A 17,120-nucleotide genomic window follows, 5' to 3' on the forward strand; every position below is an offset into this window, starting at 1 on the left:
GCGTTTGGTTCCCAGGTTTTGTTCTTCGTCCCCTCTACTTACACCTACGCCTCTTACCACAACCCCCCATTCCGTTCGTTTTTCACCAACTACTATTCTCTCGTTAAACCTCACCTGGGCTCTGTTCACTTCACCCAATCCCATCATCGACAACCTGGCTCGCCAACGACCTACTCTCGCGGCCCTAGACTCAAGCCATCTCTATCTCGCCTCAACCTTGCAGTTCCATACAAGAATCTCGCTGCTCATTGCCTGGCGTCTCATTCGTCACAACCACGACCCCAGTTTTACCCATTCAACCTGTCGAGAGAGTTTCTGTAACGGAGCTCTCTTACAGATCGAATAAACCACCAGTGCCCATGTACACGGCTGGTCAACCGCGTCCCCCATTTATCTCGTTCTCCCACAGTCTACTATCCGGGACCCTTTCGTCAACTGGTCGCTTACAACAGTTGACATCCCGTGGCCGTCTCGCCTCTCTGGGGCCCAGTCCTCATCGTATAAGGTAGTCGGCATCGCTTGCCCTTTGCAAGGCACTCACCAACTTGCCGGCTGGTCTGTGATATCACCAACGATCACAGCTCGGACAGGTCCTCTCAGCGTTTGGGTATACGGCGTTGAAGAGCAAACAGATTCTGGCCCACTCCGGTCTCCGGCAGACCACCACTACGCATCCCGTTCGGCGTTTGCTCACTTGAAGCAACCCTTGTCAGCCCGTCTTCCTCATCTGGAAAGAGGAGGATATACAGCACAGCAACTACACCGGTTCGAATACGTTTAGTTCTCGGCTTTGACAGCCCCAGTTTACACCATGGGTTTACCGCGAGCGCTCCCAATCGTGGCCGGCGCACTTGCGCTCATCGCTACCATCACGATTGTCGTCATCCACGTCGTGCTCGCCGCACACATCACACAGGTCACCCCCGTAAGGACGTCGTCCGTCCTGTCTTCGGTTTTGGAAAGCATTCTTTTGGCGGTCTTGGGATGGATGTTGTCAGCAAACTTGATTCCCAAGTTCCGGAACTCCTCGAAGCGCCTCATCAGCGCAATGTTCGGCGTCAGCGTCCTGACATGCACTCTGGCCACCGCGGCGTCGGTCGCCACCATGATCTGCCTCGGCAACGCGACGAGGGGCTTGTCGGATTCGATTCTCGGTGCGAAGCAAACGAGCTTCCTCATCGCCTCGTCCGTTGCGCTTGGTCTTTGCTTCGCGTGTCAGCTCATCTTCATTGTCATTCACTTTGTCTTGGCACGTCTGTCTGCCCGTGAGGAGGCAGACTCTTACAACACCGACGAGGAGTCGACAAGGAGGTCGCCTCACTTTCACACCAAGTCGGTCAAGTCGATTCCTTACACCCGCACCTCGCCCACGTACGAGAGCCGGAGTCGTTCCACCTCGATGGGTTCTCAGACCCCTCCCCAGTCGAGCAGCGGCCGCTCGGCGACTGAAACCCTGAGCTCCATCCGCTCTTCCCTGTCCAACGTTGTGCGCCCCATCTCTTCCAGGACGCGCCTGCTGCCGTTGCGGGAGAAGCGCAGGGCCGAGTCAATCGACTCGAACCACTATCGCTCGCGGTCGAGCAGCGTCAACGAGGACTCGTCCTTTGACTCCTGGGACACCTCCTCGGTTGACATGCAGAGCCGCATGACCGTTCTCGGCACATCGTCTCCCCCCGGCCGGTTCTTGGAGACGATCCCCGCCAGCCCTACCACAAGCCGCAGCCCCAGCCCCGGGACGCCGCTCGATTTAGAGCCTCCTCGCGCACGCCGCCGGAGTCGCAGCTACAGCCCCGTCGCCGACCTCCGCCGCCCCAACACCACCTTCACCATGCAGAACTGCGCGAGTGACGGAGAGCTTCAGCGACCGGAGCCGGCGTTCACGATGCAAGGCTCCGCCAGTGAATCTCACATCCACCCTCTTTTCCGGTCTGACTCGCCAGACCCCCCGCCGATGGTGACACCCGGCACCATGGTGGTAGCCGCGCCCGATGCAGGCCGTGTCATCTCGGACAGGCACAGCGTGCGCCGGATGAGGAGCGGCAGTCTGCCTTCCGGGCCGAGCCCGCTCAGTCGCACGAGCAGCATCGACAACTTCTTCCCCAACGGGCCTCCCGTCAAGGAGGAGAAGGAGGAGCTCGAGTCGCCGCAGGAGAAGGAAGAGCTCGATGATCCCAACGAGAGACAGATGACTCCACTGATCCCGGAGTGGATACTCACCGCCGGTGCTCGGACGAGCCTGAACGGGTACCACAGCCGCAAGCTCCGGATCGAAGACGGGGACGTCAAGGAGGAACAATCATGATGATGATGACGGAGGGGAGGGGCAGCGGTACAGCAACAACACGCCCCCTCCCCACAGGAATATGAGGAGGGAAAAGAAAACAAAAAAGGGAAATACCCTGACCCGGCGTGGTCTTCATGAATGTCTAATTCCTAGTAGTACGTCCTTCGGCGACTTACGAAACGGAGTACAACACACACAAACTCGGGCGGTGATACCATATTTGAGGGCTTTATTTATTTTTTCTTTGTTCCAGCGTGGCGTTGTCCCGGGAGGTAGGTATGGAGGAAAAAAGGAGGAGAGGAAGCCAGTCTGGCGGTCGTGAAGCCAACACCGTCGAGCAGGTAGAATAGCTACAGTAGCTACAACAATCAAACGAGTCAAATGAATCTTCTGTTGATGGGTGCAGAGTGAAGTAGTCGTCCTCCACAAACACACTACCTAACAAGGGATAGGCTGAGTATAGGTGTTGGCGCCGGCGCAGAGGCGGACTTGGACGGGCGCCTCGGAGGCTTCCGGGGTTCTCCAGATCTCGGAACATAGATGATCCCGATGCGCTAGTCGGGACGGATGTACCTTGCCGTTCGGTCCGGCTGGTGGGAAAGGGCACGGCCACGGACGAATATTTTCTTACCTCAGCAAACACTTACTGCGTAGTCTGGTCCCAGCAGTCAAGGCGCTCCTACAAGCAGCTTACTTGCCGAGGTTGGTACCTGGATCACAGAGGGTAGGGTGGAGGCATGTAAGAAAATCAGAGATAGGTTTGCATCATGATATTTGACAAAAGTCGTGGTTTGCGCATCGATGGCGGTCAGCAAAGCTCCAGACTCTGCGCGGGTTCGCAGGCATGGTGTCACTGTACGGCAGTTTTGGAGACATATCCGGTTGCCAGCACCCCGCCCGTTTCTCGTGGCTGTCCGACAAAAGTCTGCAGGCTACACATCTTTTGAGAATCGTGGCTGCTGGGTTTTGGTTCCTTGAGGGAACGAATGAGTTGAGGCGCATATGACAGCCAGTAGAGACGACCAAGGCAAAAAAAAACAAAAAAAAAAACAGCCGTTAACTGTGTCTTTCATCCAATGGTTCCAGCGGCTTCCCTGGTTGTCCAGACAGGCCTCACCTGCAAAGAGGTCCCCCCCCCCGCCTCACCTTTGCCTGGCCTCTCACCTGCCTAAAAGTCACCAGAGTGCTACTTGCACCGCCACCCTTACCACACACACATGGGGAAAAGTTTACCATGAGAGCCACCAGAGCCACGGCAGCGCTAGGCACCTGGGTAGGTAAAGTACTTTGTAGACGGCCAGTCAGCAATGCTTCTGCCTTCCGCCAATGTCTGGCAGCGTCACAGTGTGTTGTGACTGCTCGGCTGCAGTAGGGAGAGCGGAAACTTGAACCACCCAAACCTCACCTCAGCACCGCCCAAAGCACCAAACGACGCTGTTGTGACCTCAAAGCAAAGAAAGACTAGCAACACCTCAGCGCCAGCGCCAGCCAGCACCAGCACGGTACCTGCTACCCACCCACGGTACCCTGCCCGCCATTGGATCGGTGGAGCTACCTCCCTCAGCCAACCAACCGCCGGACGCCTTCCCTTCTCAAGTCCCCTCCCCCCACTGAGCGGCAACACAACCAAAACTGACTTCAGGTCACCACTTACCTTCGTCATCTCCATTAATTCTGTGCCTGAGTACCTTGCCTGCTCCTGCGCACAACAAAACCCTTCCAGCGTGGGTGACGGATTTCCCATCTCGATCGCCTCTGCTTTTCCCACGCGTTCCATTCCTGCGCATCTACAACTGCAACTGCCCGTCCCCATCGGCATCGTCCGCCTCTCATCTTTCCGCCACCCTCTGTCCTCCCCACCGTGATCGCAGCCTTTTGCTGCTTTGAAGCTCGTCAAGATGAAGGTCACATTCAAGGTACGCAGCTCCGCCCTCCGAGCCCGCGATCCCACGCCTCTTCGCATTGCGCTCTCTCCTCTCAGCCGACCCGCCCCGAGCTCCAGCTAATCGTTTTACTCTTCCGCAGGACTTGAAGCAACAAAAGTTTACGCTCGATGTCGAGCCCACCGACCTGGTGCGTTGTTCCCCCCACTTCCGCCTCCGATATTTCTCGTCTGCGGCTGCCTTGCGACCTCCCATCCGAAGCTAACGAGACGTACAGATCTCTGCCGTGAAGCAGAAGATTGCTGGCGAGAAGGGATGGGATCCCAAGGACCAGAAGCTTATCTACTCTGGTAGGTGCTCTCGCGGCTCAGGCACCCTGCGATAGCTCCGGCTGACTGGGTTTTAGGCAAGATCCTGAAGGACGACGACACCGTCGAGTCTTACAAGATTGAGGAGAAGGGCTTCGTCGTGTGCATGGTGAACAAGGTCTGTACCCCGGAGACGCTACCCGGCTTCGCGAATGCTGACAACCGTACAGCCCAAGGCACCCAAGCCAGCCCCCGCCGAATCCTCTTCTGCTCCCGCCGTCCCCGCGACTCCGGCCCAGCCCGTCGCCGCTACCCCGGCTGCTCCTCCCGCGCCGGCCGCTCACGCTGCTGCGCCCGCGGCCGCTCCCTCCACGCCGACGCCCGCTGCTCGCTCTACCGGTGGTGGTGACGCCGCCAGCAATGACCCCTCGATGGCCATGGGTGCTCAGCGCCAGGAGGTGATTGCGAACATGGAGGCCATGGGCTTCGAGCGCAGTCAGATCGACGCTGCCATGCGTGCCGCCTTTTACAACCCCGACCGCGCCGTCGAGTACCTGCTCAACGTAAGAACGGTTGGCTCGTATGTCGTCTTGATCAGAAACTGACTTTGACAGGGTATTCCCGAAGGCGTCCAACAAGAGCAGGCCCAGCGCCAGGCTGCTGCCGCTGCTCCGGCCGAACAACCCGCCGCCGCCGCCGCGGGCGGTGAGGAAGGCGTCAACCTCTTCGACCTCGCTGCTCAGCGTGGTGGCAGCGGTGGTGGTGCTGCTCGCGGCGCTGGTGGCAACCAACAGGCTGCGGCTGCTGCTGCGGCGGCCGCCGCTGCTCAGGGTGGCTTCGGCAACCTCGACTTCCTGAGAAACAACGCTCAGTTCCAGCAGCTGCGCCAGGTCGTCCAGCAACAGCCTCAGATGCTCGAGCCTATCCTCCAGCAGCTCGGTGCCGGCAACCCCCAGCTCGCGCAGCTGATCGCCAACAACCCCGACCAGTTCTTGCAGCTTTTGGGTGAGGAGGTTGACGATGACGTGCCTCTTCCCCCTGGCGCGCAGGCCATCGCCGTCACCGAAGAGGAGCGCGATGCTATTGAGCGGGTGCGTCACTTGTACACCTGGACTCGCGTAGTGATGCTGACAGATCCTAGTTATGCCGTCTCGGCTTCGACCGCGACGCTGCCATTCAGGCCTACTTCGCGTGCGATAAAAACGAGGAGCTCGCGGCAAACTTTTTGTTTGACCAGCCCGACGACGATGACCCGCCCCAGAACTAAGCCACCCTTGAACGACTGCATGACAAACCCAATCTACGACAGACACGCACAGGAATTACCGGATGGTGTTGGCTTGGTAACAAAGACTTAGGAGACTTGAGCATATCTTGGTCGGGACGACGAAGGTCCCAACCGTCAGGGGCAACATGGACGCTCATCGTTCGCAGTGGAGGTAGAAGGTTCTTTTTCCCGAGAGGCCGGCACGGAGGCGGCCAGACGACGATCGGTATGCGGAGGACGAGCTGAAGCATACGAGGGTCGCAAAATATTCACGGTTGCAAATGCACTTGCTTCATCTGTTAACCAGGATTGCTCCTGTTCTGGCTTGGAAGAGAGCGTGGCGTCGGTCCCAGGTAGCCAGGCCAGGTAGTACCAGGTAATTCAACTTTTTCCAGTGCCACTGTGTCTTATCCTATTTGTGTCGTGGTGATGTGCAAGTGTCTGGGCAGAGGTACGTCCATGTGAGGCCAATTTGAAGGTCTGGCCTCACCTTTTGGCCTCGGTACGTACTTTGCCCTTAACTGCCTGAAGTAAAGCCATTCCCCACGGGTATAAAACCCGACTCTTCCCCGACGCTGTTCAAAACCTCTTCTTCTTCTTCTGTATACTTACCTGCTTGAACGGCCCGGAGATCAAGAGAACCGGGCCGTGGTGCTGAGGGACCTGCATTGCACACCGCGGCTGTGCCCCTCATCGTATGGTACTCCGCTGCGAGGCCGTACTGGGCTTATTTTTGCGTTCTTCTCGATCATATACTCTTTTTCATTGTGCGTTTTCGTCGCTGCGGGCGGCGCCACGAAGAAGAAGACTGAAGACTGAAGACATGGTATGGATCAGGTGTGGTGGGATGGTAGTCACTGTGGAAGCTTCAGATGAGTGGAATGGGAGTAGTTATTGCTTGCTTCGGACGTGTCATGGGATGGTAGGAAGGTGGTCAACTTTGAAAAGTGGTTGTATCTCTCTTTTTCTTCGTCCCGTTGTTCTAAACGAGGGCGCAAGCTACTGCAAATAGAATAGAAAAGCCAGGAAAAACCAAACGCCGTTTGATGCAAAGTGAAGCCTCCCCCCTAATTCAGGAAGCTTCGCGTCCTGGAGCCGAGTGCTAAGGGTATCTGTCTTGTGGTAGTAGTAGTAGTAGTAGTGAGAAGTAGTAGCCCGCCTGCCCATGTCCATCCATCCCTTTCTTCGCCGCCCATCTTATCTGATGATTTCTCCGCGCATGTTGTACTCCACAGCCTTCTTCTTCGCCTTCCCCGCGCCCCTCTTCTTGCGCGCCCCCGCGTCGGGGTCCATGTTGGTCTCGTCGATGGTGATCATGCCGTCTGCGTCGACGGTGATTTGCGGCCCCGCGCTGGCCCCGCCGCCGGACTGCTGGCCCCGCGACTTGCTCTTGCCGCCGGATGACGACGCCTGCGCGCCGCCGGGGCGGTCGCTGGGGTCCTCGAGCGCGGCCTTCTTGCGTGCCATGTCCGCTTCCTTCTGGGCCTTGGCCTTGGCCTGCTCGGCGTCGAACTCGACCTGCTGCAGGCGGTGCGCGGCCATGATGTCCTCGACGGGCTCGTACTCGGCCTTGGTCCAGGTCTTGTACTCCTCGAGGTCGATCTGGAGCTCCTTCTTGCCGACGAGGATGGCGTCGATGCGGGCGGGGGCGTGGCGCTCCTCGCGGTTGAACTTCATCTTGACGTGGCGGCGGTTCTTGCCGGGGAACATGCCGCTGATCATCTGGAAGTCTGTGCCGAACATGCGCAGGCCGCGGTAGAAGAGCTCCGTCTCGTCCTCGGTCCAGACGTTGGGGCCTTTGAGCTTGGAGCCGGTGCGGTAGCTGTTCTGCGTCGTGAGGGTGGTGAAGTCGTTCTCCTCGATCTCGAGCATGTCCTCGGCGTTGGCGTCGGCGATGGCGTGGCGGTCGAGGGCGAGGGAGTTTTGGTCCACGACGATCTGGCCGTCGATGATCTGGAACTGCGGTCCGGTCTGGCCCATGCTGGCCGAGGCGGCGGGTTGCGGTTTTGAGGCAGGTGCGGCGGGGACAGGGGTGCCGTTAGCGCCGCGCGGTCCCGGGGTGCCGCTTTCGGAGGGGTCTTCGGTGCCGTTGCGCCTGCTCTTGAGCCGTTCCCTGGCCTTTGCCTGTTTCTCGCGGTGTCGCTCGAGGAGCTCGTCGTGCCGGCTGAACTTCTTGCCGATGCGCAGGTCTCGTGTAAGGTCTCCCATCGTGAGAACGCTCAGGTCGGCCTCCTGGTTCTCGGCATCCTCTGGTGTTATAGAGCGGGCTCGTCGGGGACGTTTTGGCTTGGATTCCGCTCCTGCGCTGTCTTCCCCTCCATCGGTTGTTGCCGCCGCCGCCGCCGCTGCTGCACCATCCTCCGCCGTCTTCTTTTTCCTCGGGCGGGCCGGTCGCTTTGGGGCCTCGCTACCGTCTGCGGTTGTTGTGTCGTCCTTCTTTTTCCTCTGTCGCTTCGGTTTTGTGGCTGCTGCGCTCTCGCTGGCCTCTGCGGTCTCGTCGTCGTCTGCTTGGGGGGCTCGTTTCCTCGGTCGCTTGGCGGGGGCTTTTGACGGTTCGCTCGCAGGAGTGGCGGCAGGCGTTTCGACGGAAGGGACGACGTCGGTGGCAGAGGGGAGGGTGGCTGGAGGGGTTTGTAGTTGGGCGGGCGTCGACGTCTCAGTTGGCTGAGCGGCGGTTGGAGGGGCATTTGCGGCGGGAGTGGGCGACGTCTGTGTCGAAGGAGTCTCGCTGGTGGAGGTCTCGCCCGATGGTGTCGCATTCTCTGTTATCGCTTCGCTCTGTGCTGTAGGTTTTGACGCAGTCGCGGGCTCGCTGATGGGCTTCTGTGTTTGCGGCGTGGCCGTCTGTATCGCGTCCGAATTCGTCGATGGCGGGGTATCAGTGACCTGAATGCCGGATTCTTTCGTCCCTGCGGCATCGTCGACATTTTGCGCCGACTGACCGGCAGCCGGGATGGGGGCCTCTGACTGCGTCGCTGGTTCCGTAGCAGTCGTCGACGGGGCCCTTGATGGCTGGGAGGAGGCAGCACCTGGCGCTCGAGGACGGGCCATGGGCATTTTTGGCTTGAAAGCCATGCCTCCCTTCTTTTTGAACATGGAGCTCATGATGACGGTTCTGTTGAGGGTCCTCTAATTATCGATGTGGAAATAGCCTCATGGCCGGGTCTTTGGTGTGTGGTTGCGGACTGCAGTGGGTTGTTTCGTCGGAGATTTGGCTTGCGCAAGACTTTGATGAGCCGCGGGAGGGACAGGAGTGACTGACTGCGGGTGGGATAAGAAAAAAAAAAGGTAGATACGGGAGGGAAAAAGACGACCGACGATTAACCGGCTCCTGCGGGGCGCTTGATAACGAGGCCCCATCTGGTTAGCGTAAGGCTAGTCCTGTTTGAGAAGTGGACCGGGCTGGCTTGATCTCAGCAGGAGAAGAGACGTGAAGCGTCGGCAACCTCGAATTTTCACTCCTTGCCCAAGCATTGCCTCCCACCCCCCATCCTCTGCGCGAATTCGACAAGCCACGACCATCTCGACACCGCGCGTGGCCCGGATCAACGCGTAATCATCATCTGGCTTCATCATCCAGTCCCCTTCATCGCTTTCGCCGACCCGGTTGCTCGCGCTGTCTCAGCCTCTCTCTCTGCCTTTCTCATGCCTGTAGCGACTTCAGCCCCGACTGCCTCTCCGCGTCCGTCCACCTTATCCAAGATGGAGGACAGGAAGAGACCTCCCATCAGCACCGCTGAGGATCTCGCTCCTCCCAGCAAGCGACACCAAACCGTCAATGGAAGCAAGTCCAAAGGTGACAGCGGCGATACCGCCGAGGAGCATTGGATCGAGGTAAGTGTCACGAGACACGGTTTCCCAACACATCAAGTTTTCTCAACAATCAATGGACCCCTACGGGACCCCCTTCTGCCGTCAATGGCTGCGCGACATCACGATCATCGACAGCCCCTAGCCACGCCCAACACTGGCGGATCGCGGTCGACTGGTCTGGAATGGCCTTTCGGTCGGCGGCCGAGGGCGACGAGGCTGGCTGAAGACGATGCCGTCTCCCTGTCTTCCACCACACCACGCATCCGATTTCCCTCCCATACCATCTGCCTCTGGAGACGATCGCATGACGCGAAATACATGGAAAGGGCCCGAAGCTGATGAAGTGACTTCAGAATTACCAAAAGGGCGCCATATACAGGCAGCTGCAGGAAACAAAGAGGGAAAAAGCCGATTTCGAGTCACGCGTCGAGCAGTTGCAGAAGAACCTCAACCATCGGGAGGATCACATCCGCATCATCGAAGCATGGTGGAAGCAGGTCGGTTTTCGATTGAATCCCTTGTGACTCGTGTGGCTGGGGCTGACTGTCGCAGGTATTGGAGGAGATGGAACAGCTCGTGGATCCTGCGCTACCACTACCGTCAGGCCCAACCAGTAGGTTTGCCCGTGATCGGATCGACGCGGATTGCTGCTGACAATTCCAGGCCCCCCATACATTACTAGCACGCATTTTAAGGATAACGAAGAATTCCAACGGCACCTGGGCGACACCACCGCGGACATAAGGAAGCGAGCCGAAGCAGTCATTAACCGGATCGCAAGCGCCAGAGGTGAAATAACGCCAAACATCGCCGACTTGGAAACTAGAGTGAATAGCCTTCTCGCCCAGCAGAAGGACTACCTGGTGAAGCTCGACCGAGCGAACCAGGAAAATGAACAACTATCAGAGGATCTCAACAAGGCCAGCCTGAGATTCTTTAAGGCGGAAAAGCGCATGGACCGACTTAAGAGCGCCCAAGTACAAAAGCTCGAGCAGCAGTTCATTGCTAGTGCCAAGCCGACGGCCGCTGGAGGAGAGAATGGCAGCGACAACGCCGAAGCGAATGGTAATGCCGCCGAGGCCTTGATCAAGTTCGAGGAGGCATCGGCGGTCGTCGCAAAGCAAAAGGAGCAGCTTGAGGCTGCGCAGGCCGATATCAAGACACTACAGGAGGAGAACTCGGCGCTCAAGGCGCGACGCGAAGGGCTCACCGATGAAGACTTCATTAGGACCGATGTCTTCAAGCAGTTCAAGAGCCAGAATGAGGACCTGATCAAGAGAGTTAACCACTTGGAAGCGACGAACAAGCAGCTCAAGGAGGAGGCTGAGAAGCTGCAGGCGGAGCGAACGGCCTTCCGAACCAAGCTGCATGATGAGGCGCAGGGGATGGTCATTGAACTGGAGCGGCAGGTTGAGGAGCGCGACGCGGATCTGACCCGAATTCGAGCCGCCCGAGACGAGTGGTACGCCAAGGCGAACATGCTGGAGACGCGAGAAAGGGAGGAGAAGCAGGCGCACCAGCACCTCAAGGAACTCACCGGGTCCCAACAAGATCGAATCACATCGATGGAGCTGGAGTTGCAGCGATTGAAGCCCGAAGATCAGCAGATGGCGGACCCAGACCCCGAACTGGATACCCTGCCCGCCGAAGAACTGCTGGCCAAGTATAAGAAGCTGCAGCAAGATTTCGAGTCTATCAACAAGGAGTTGCCGGCACTGCAGCAAGCGTACAAGCGATCCATGACCCTGGCACAGAAGAAGGTCATGGACTTTACCGCCCTCGAAGAGCGGGTCGCAGCAGCGCTCGCTGAGAAGCAAAAGGCCGACCAGAAGTACTTTGCAGTAAAGAAGGACGCCGACATGAGGGATAGAGAACTCGGTGTGCTCAGGAGCCAGCATCGCAAGAGCTCCGAAATCGTGTCGCAGCTAAAGGAAGTTGAGGCGCAGCACAGAGTTCTCATTAGCAACCTTGAAAAGCAGCTCTCCGACCTGAAGCAGGCGAACGCGGCCATGGCGGCGGAACACAAGAAGATGGAGGCAACCAGCTCCGACGCTGCGCGTCGCGCTGATTCGTATAAGAACCAAATCAACGAACTGTCGGGCCTCGTCAAGTCCCGCGATGCGGCCGTTGCTGCCGCAAGAGAACGAACCACGACTCAAGAAGCGGAGGTGGAGCGCCTCAAGGTGCGCGCAGACATGGTGCAGAAGGACAAGGACGAGTGGAAACGCAAGGCGTTGAGCAACTCGTCGGAGGAAGAGGAAATGCTCAGAGTAAGCTGCCCCACTGTTTCCTGCTCAAGAATGCAAGTATCTAACAGATGGCAGACCTTTGCACTATGTACTGTCTGCCGCAACAACTTCAAGGACACGGCCCTGAAGACTTGTGGTCACCTGTTCTGCCACCAGTGCGTGGATGACCGGATCAGCAACCGCATGCGAAAGTGCCCCAACTGTTCGCGGGCATTCGATCGGCTGGATGTTATGAGTGTCCACCACTAGCCCTTGGCAGTTCCGCTTCGCTTCGACGTCCGACGCTTTTAATTTGAGAGCCCTGGGGCTTTCGACGCGCGGGCCGATGTTTCGACTACTTCGAACATGTTTGTGTGCCATATGGAGTTTGTTTCGCAGAGCAAGGGGTTTCATGGCATGATACCTTGGGGTTGGCCCAGAGGATGTTTGACTTGGACACGATGGATCGCTGTACTTTTACGTGTATGGAAGACGGCCTGGACTGAGTATGTACATACTTTCACCCCGTTTGAGGGTTTTCACAAGAGCAGGTGGCCGGCGAGAGGAGGACTGATGTACGAAAGCTGGGGTGTACAGGATAGATCTAGAATATCCTACCACTGACCCATCCATACCAAGTATTTCTAACGAATTTGTTGCTCCGTGATGAACAACTACCTTCTGCTGGTCGAGCCAAAGCCGGTGCTCTCATGTCGCGCAGAAGAGGTTGAAGACGAGGACGATCTGGTAGAGGATCTGGACGGGCCAGCTCCCCACTGGTTCTCGTCGTAGCCCCAGCCGCGCTGCTCGTTTCTGGTGGCGTTCCGTCCCTGGTAGTACCCCGCTCCGTACCCAGCAGCGCCGCCCGCTGCTGTCCCGGTCCAGAAACCAGGCCGCCATCCTTGCTGCGAATTGCTGCCGGAGGGCTTCGTCCCTGGGTACGGCGGTGGAGGATCGTTGTTATCCGGGCCGAATCCGGGATTCCAACCACCACCGCCGCCGCCTCCTCCACCTCCTCCACCACCCCCACGGCGCCGGCCACCGGCCCTCCTGTTCTGCTCGCCCGCCACACACGCCGAGTACACGATCCAGCCCAGGACAGCGAAGAAGAGAACGCCAAATAGGACCGCGCTCATGTCGAAGTCCCCGTTCGCGCCGCCGCCGCCGCCGCCCAGGTCGGGATACCTGCGCTCGCCCTTGTCGGTGAGAGCGAGGCGGTACTCGACCCCGCAGCTGCCCTTGAGGACGTACGGGTCGTCTTTGGAGCTGTAGCCCTCGCAGATGACGTCCGTGGAGCCGAGCTTGAGCTCCTCGGGCAGCTGGGCGACGCAGGACCACTGGATGTCCTCGGAGCTGTAGCCGGCGCCCTGGTTTGTGCAGCGCATGACGTCGATGGCTAAGAGGTCGCAGAGGGGTTTTGCGGAGAGGCATTTGAGCTGCGGGGCGGCGGGCGCGCGGCGGTGGGTTGTGAGGGCGCCGTTGCCGCGGAGGGTGAGGGATTGCACGTCCGAGAGGAGGATTGCGTTTTTGGGCTTGCTGGCTGCTGCGGCGAGGGGCAGCAGCAGCGAGAGGGTGAGTGAGAGGTGCATCTTTTTTCTTGTCGGCCTTGGGGGCCAGAGTGTCGAGTGTGTCCGTTGGTTGCGACGCTGGGGTCGCTTTTTCTCGGGGTTTGGGTATGTCCCGTGTGGCGGGGGTTGCCTGAGGAAGTTGGTGATATGTCAGAGCATGAAGGTGAGAGGGTTTCAAGCTGGTTTTCCCTTTCTCAGGCTGTGTGGTGTTTTGGTATACGTCGCCGAATTATAGAAGAGTATGTGTCCAGTGAGGCAGAGTGAAAGGTAAGGTTAAGGACAGATATGATGTTGGGAGCAGGCTCCTCTCCTCGCCCGGTGTAATTGGGGTGCTGTGAGGAGGCGACGGCGACGAGGTCGCGATGGGATTGGTCCCGTGGCGTCGGTGAAGAAGTGGCGTAGGTGTGGCGGGCGAGTAGCAGTGCGCCACATGTACGCAGTGGAGTGTGATTGGAGACATTTTCGCTGTGGCGGTGCATTCATCTTACGTAATATTTGTACCTTTTGTACATGTTCAGGACCGTCTGTCTGCTCTTCGACTTTGGCACCATGATTTTTGGACTCGAATGCAGTGAGAACGACAAAGAAGACCAGACAAGGAATTCCTGAGATGTTGAAATGCAGGCAGAGATAGCGGCTGTAAAATACATACGAATAACCGCATGAGCATACGCAAAATATGATGCTCAATGTCAAGAAAAGCCAAGCTTCGTCCTTTGGACGGGAACATGGTCACTGCTCTGCTTCACTTTGCGCATAGTAGGCCCAGCAGATCGCCAAGACGGGTCCCCTTTCTTTTCCATGCTGACGGGCCCCCCTTTCCCCTTTCTCTACTAGACAGCCGAAAGGCAATCTGCCTGTTGTCATCTTTTTAAGCGGGGTGTTGCGGCGCGGGAACGATTTTTGCGCTTCTTAATTCTTCGGAGAACAACGATTCCCCGAGCTGTGGTCATCAAGCCTCTTCCTTGGCAGTTTGTCCCTCGACGTCCAGGATAGGCATGTCGGGGCCGATAGGTGCACCTGAGATGCTGACAGCGCTAATCCGCCCTTCAAGTCCTTTTCACGGGAATGCCGCGCGGTCTCCCATCCCTACGGACGTGGAATTCTCTGGGAATCCCGTGTCTTGGGGTCTGCTCCGGTTTTTTTCTTTAGACTGACGATCGTCGTTCTGCTCGCTTCCGCTATCGTTTGTCTCGGAGTGCCTGCCGGTAAGGTTCCCACTTTTGCGGTTTTCTCGTTCACCTTCTTTTTGCTCTTGGCTTCAGGAACGCTGGGAGCATCTCTGTCCAGCGGAACTCCACCAGGGACCGAACATGTGAATCGTGGGTGTGAAATGTTCGTTGCGGAGATCAGATAATGCAGCTCGGGCTATTCTTCTGCCTGGCTTGTGTAGTGCGTGGGTTCCGTTCCTCTGCCGCGCCGCTCAACGTCTTTTGAGGGCCGTGCTGTACGTGAGGGCGCCTGCCGAGTCAGCACTGCGCAGGAGGAGGGACTTTGGTTGGCTTGGTCCAGGGCTTTTGGTATTGAGGTCCGGAGAGTTTGTCCGAAGCTGACTTGGGTTTTCGGACGACGGCTGGGAACTCCGCGAGTCGGTACCGAGACGGCGTTGGAGTGCGGCAGCTGCTGTCTGGGGCTGAATATGTCACGGGCCAGCAAGGAGACTGAGTTTGTCGTCGGCAACTCGATGAAGAGGATAAAAATGGTAGCTGCAATGGAGAAGATGACACTTCCGAAAGAGAATCAAGAGAGAAGGCGACGCGCAGGATGATGGACGGCATCGAGGTGAACGACGCAGAAACAGGCAATGGCAGAGACAGGACACTGGCAGTATCAACAACCGTAGCATCTCCATACCAGGAGCTATTCAGTGTTAATTGCCAACCTTGTTGGGTAATCGGCATTTGGATCGCAAAGTTCAGCAATCCCAAAGGTTCCTCCAGCTGGACCTCACAAGGTCGTGCAGCAATTTATACACCAGGAGCAACTGGGCTTATGCCTGGACGTCGACGAACGTACTGACCAACTGCTAATCCGGCAGTTGAAAAGTCAAAAATAACACACAATCCCAACCATGTACATCAAGACCTTGAAGCACATGCGTGAACAGCTTGCACGCAAGGCGAAGCTTAAGGAAATCTACGCACCCTTCGCCAACCTTCAAAAGGGATCCGATGAGTACGAGAGACTTGCAAGCTCGGGCAGGGTATGGGAAGACTATTTTCAGCCCAGCGACAGCCGCCGACTGGGATACGTAGACCTGCAGCAGGAGTCTAACGGTTTGCTAGAGAGGATCGATGACTTGAGAGGCAGGCTGCCGGCCCTGGAGCTCGCCAGGAAGCTGGTCTCTGGCTATGCGCAGCAGTCCGTCATGATCGAGCATAATCCGTTACAGGCCGTCGATGCGGTTCGCATCTTTGACCAGTTGAAGTTTGGGCAGAGGTTCGGGCCTGTGGGGATGCTCTCGATGCCGTCGAGCAAGCTTCCCGATCTCGCGGAGCCGGACGAGTGTTCCGCGACGGCCGAGCTGCGGAACCACATCATCGCCTCGCAGTGGATCGCCGACAACGCGACCGCGAAGCGTCACACTTCAAGCATCACGGAAACCGAGATGCGGGACCTCGCGGCGCTGTCGATCAAGGGCACCGCCTCCGAGGCCACCGCGTACGGCATGGCATGGGGCGGGCCGGTGCCGCTGGGGGGATACCGGACGCTGCCGGTCGCGGTGCGGAGCAGCCCGCTCGCCGTGTTCCCGTACCCGCAGGAGGTGCCGGCGTGCGTCCGGCGGTTCTTTGCGTGGCGGGACGCGCAGCATGCGGCAGGACTGCCTCGCCCGCTTATACTGGCGTGCCAGATGACGGCGTACTTTGTGAGTGTCCACCCGCTCCCCGACGGGAATGGGCGCGTCAGTCGCATGGTCATGCAGGATTACATGGCGCGGCAGGGCTACCTGCCCGCGATCCTCCGGCCCGAGGGCGAGCTGGAGAGGGAGGAGTATATCCGGATGATACGCGGCGCTTGCGAGGGGAGGCCGCGGGAGTTTGTGGCGGCGGTGGTTGAGGCTCAACTTGCGCTCGTCGAGGGTCATCTGAGGAGGAAGAGCGGTGACGGCGACGCTTGAGGCTGGTGGTGGTAGAGGACGGTAGGATGGCAGCAGAGATAGACTAGATAGGGCAGGAAGGAGTCATGAAGCTATTCCAGCTAGCTTCGGCCTGTGATTGTCCACCTGCTCTTGCAACGGACAATCTCGATCCTATCTGTCGCTACATTCTTAGTTGATGTGAGTAACACCTCATCACCACCATGCTGTGCCGCTCCCCGTGAAGCACCGCTGTTTGATAACAGAACAAATGTTTCCGAGATGTCAGCAGTTGTCTCGGTGACTCGTTGCCGTCGTTATTAGCGCTGCCGTTTTGCCCGCCGTCGCTTACATCGAACATTCGTACATTCCTTTGCGCCCAACCTCGCATTGGAATGCGAGCACAAAAGCGATTGGATAACCATGGTTCCTGTTTTTTGCCACTAAACTGACGGCGGATCCGATCGCCAAGAGTTCGATATGGAGTGACTCTCTCTCGTGGCGATCGGTAGCGCGTGGGAACTTGTCCCAAGTTAGCAAGCACTTCGGTGCTAGCACATGTTACATTTCCGTTTAGATTGTTGCATCGCTTAGATGGGCGGACGCCACGCCGGGATTGACAGGGAAGGCCTCAACCCCTGTCCCCCTTCTGGAAGACTTTGCACGTAGCTAAGGTAAGGTACCTTAGGCTTA

At 58.0% G+C, this 17,120-nt stretch overlaps 6 protein-coding genes across 6 annotated transcripts; 4 read left to right on the forward strand and 2 right to left on the reverse strand.

The window, feature by feature from the left end:
• Window positions 1-811: 811 nt before the first annotated feature.
• Window positions 812-2,302, forward strand: CGCA056_v007154 (uncharacterized protein; the record flags this gene model as incomplete). Its single annotated transcript, XM_037322403.1, has 1 exon — window positions 812-2,302. One exon carries the CDS (start codon window positions 812-814, stop codon window positions 2,300-2,302), a length of 1,491 nt encoding a protein of 496 aa, XP_037179714.1.
• A 1,880-nt stretch (window positions 2,303-4,182) lies between these two features.
• Window positions 4,183-5,742, forward strand: rhp23 (UV excision repair protein rhp23; the record flags this gene model as incomplete). Its single annotated transcript, XM_037322404.1, has 7 exons — window positions 4,183-4,200; window positions 4,310-4,357; window positions 4,445-4,517; window positions 4,574-4,653; window positions 4,706-5,038; window positions 5,090-5,566; window positions 5,617-5,742. The coding sequence occupies 7 exons, from the start codon at window positions 4,183-4,185 to the stop codon at window positions 5,740-5,742; spliced, it is 1,155 nt and encodes a 384-aa protein (XP_037179715.1).
• A 1,197-nt stretch (window positions 5,743-6,939) lies between these two features.
• bdp1 (Transcription factor TFIIIB component B'') lies at window positions 6,940-8,847 on the reverse strand (the record flags this gene model as incomplete). The annotated part of the gene is made up of 1 exon (XM_037322405.1): window positions 6,940-8,847. One exon carries the CDS (start codon window positions 8,845-8,847, stop codon window positions 6,940-6,942), a length of 1,908 nt encoding a protein of 635 aa, XP_037179716.1.
• Window positions 8,848-9,444: 597 nt separating this feature from the next.
• On the forward strand, window positions 9,445-12,053 carry BRE1 (E3 ubiquitin-protein ligase BRE1; the record flags this gene model as incomplete). The annotated part of the gene is made up of 5 exons (XM_037322406.1): window positions 9,445-9,576; window positions 9,909-10,052; window positions 10,108-10,168; window positions 10,219-11,825; window positions 11,880-12,053. 5 exons carry the CDS (start codon window positions 9,445-9,447, stop codon window positions 12,051-12,053), a joined length of 2,118 nt encoding a protein of 705 aa, XP_037179717.1.
• A 404-nt stretch (window positions 12,054-12,457) lies between these two features.
• Window positions 12,458-13,372, reverse strand: saraf (Store-operated calcium entry-associated regulatory factor; the record flags this gene model as incomplete). The annotated part of the gene is made up of 1 exon (XM_037322407.1): window positions 12,458-13,372. One exon carries the CDS (start codon window positions 13,370-13,372, stop codon window positions 12,458-12,460), a length of 915 nt encoding a protein of 304 aa, XP_037179706.1.
• A 2,050-nt stretch (window positions 13,373-15,422) lies between these two features.
• On the forward strand, window positions 15,423-16,469 carry FICD (Adenosine monophosphate-protein transferase FICD; the record flags this gene model as incomplete). The annotated part of the gene is made up of 1 exon (XM_037322408.1): window positions 15,423-16,469. The coding sequence occupies one exon, from the start codon at window positions 15,423-15,425 to the stop codon at window positions 16,467-16,469; it is 1,047 nt and encodes a 348-aa protein (XP_037179707.1).
• Between the last annotated feature and the right edge of the window lie 651 nt (window positions 16,470-17,120).

This window comes from Colletotrichum aenigma (assembly GCF_013390185.1).
Source record: "Colletotrichum aenigma strain Cg56 chromosome Unknown KSG_Cg56_contig04, whole genome shotgun sequence".
Lineage (NCBI taxonomy): Eukaryota > Fungi > Ascomycota > Sordariomycetes > Glomerellales > Glomerellaceae > Colletotrichum > Colletotrichum aenigma.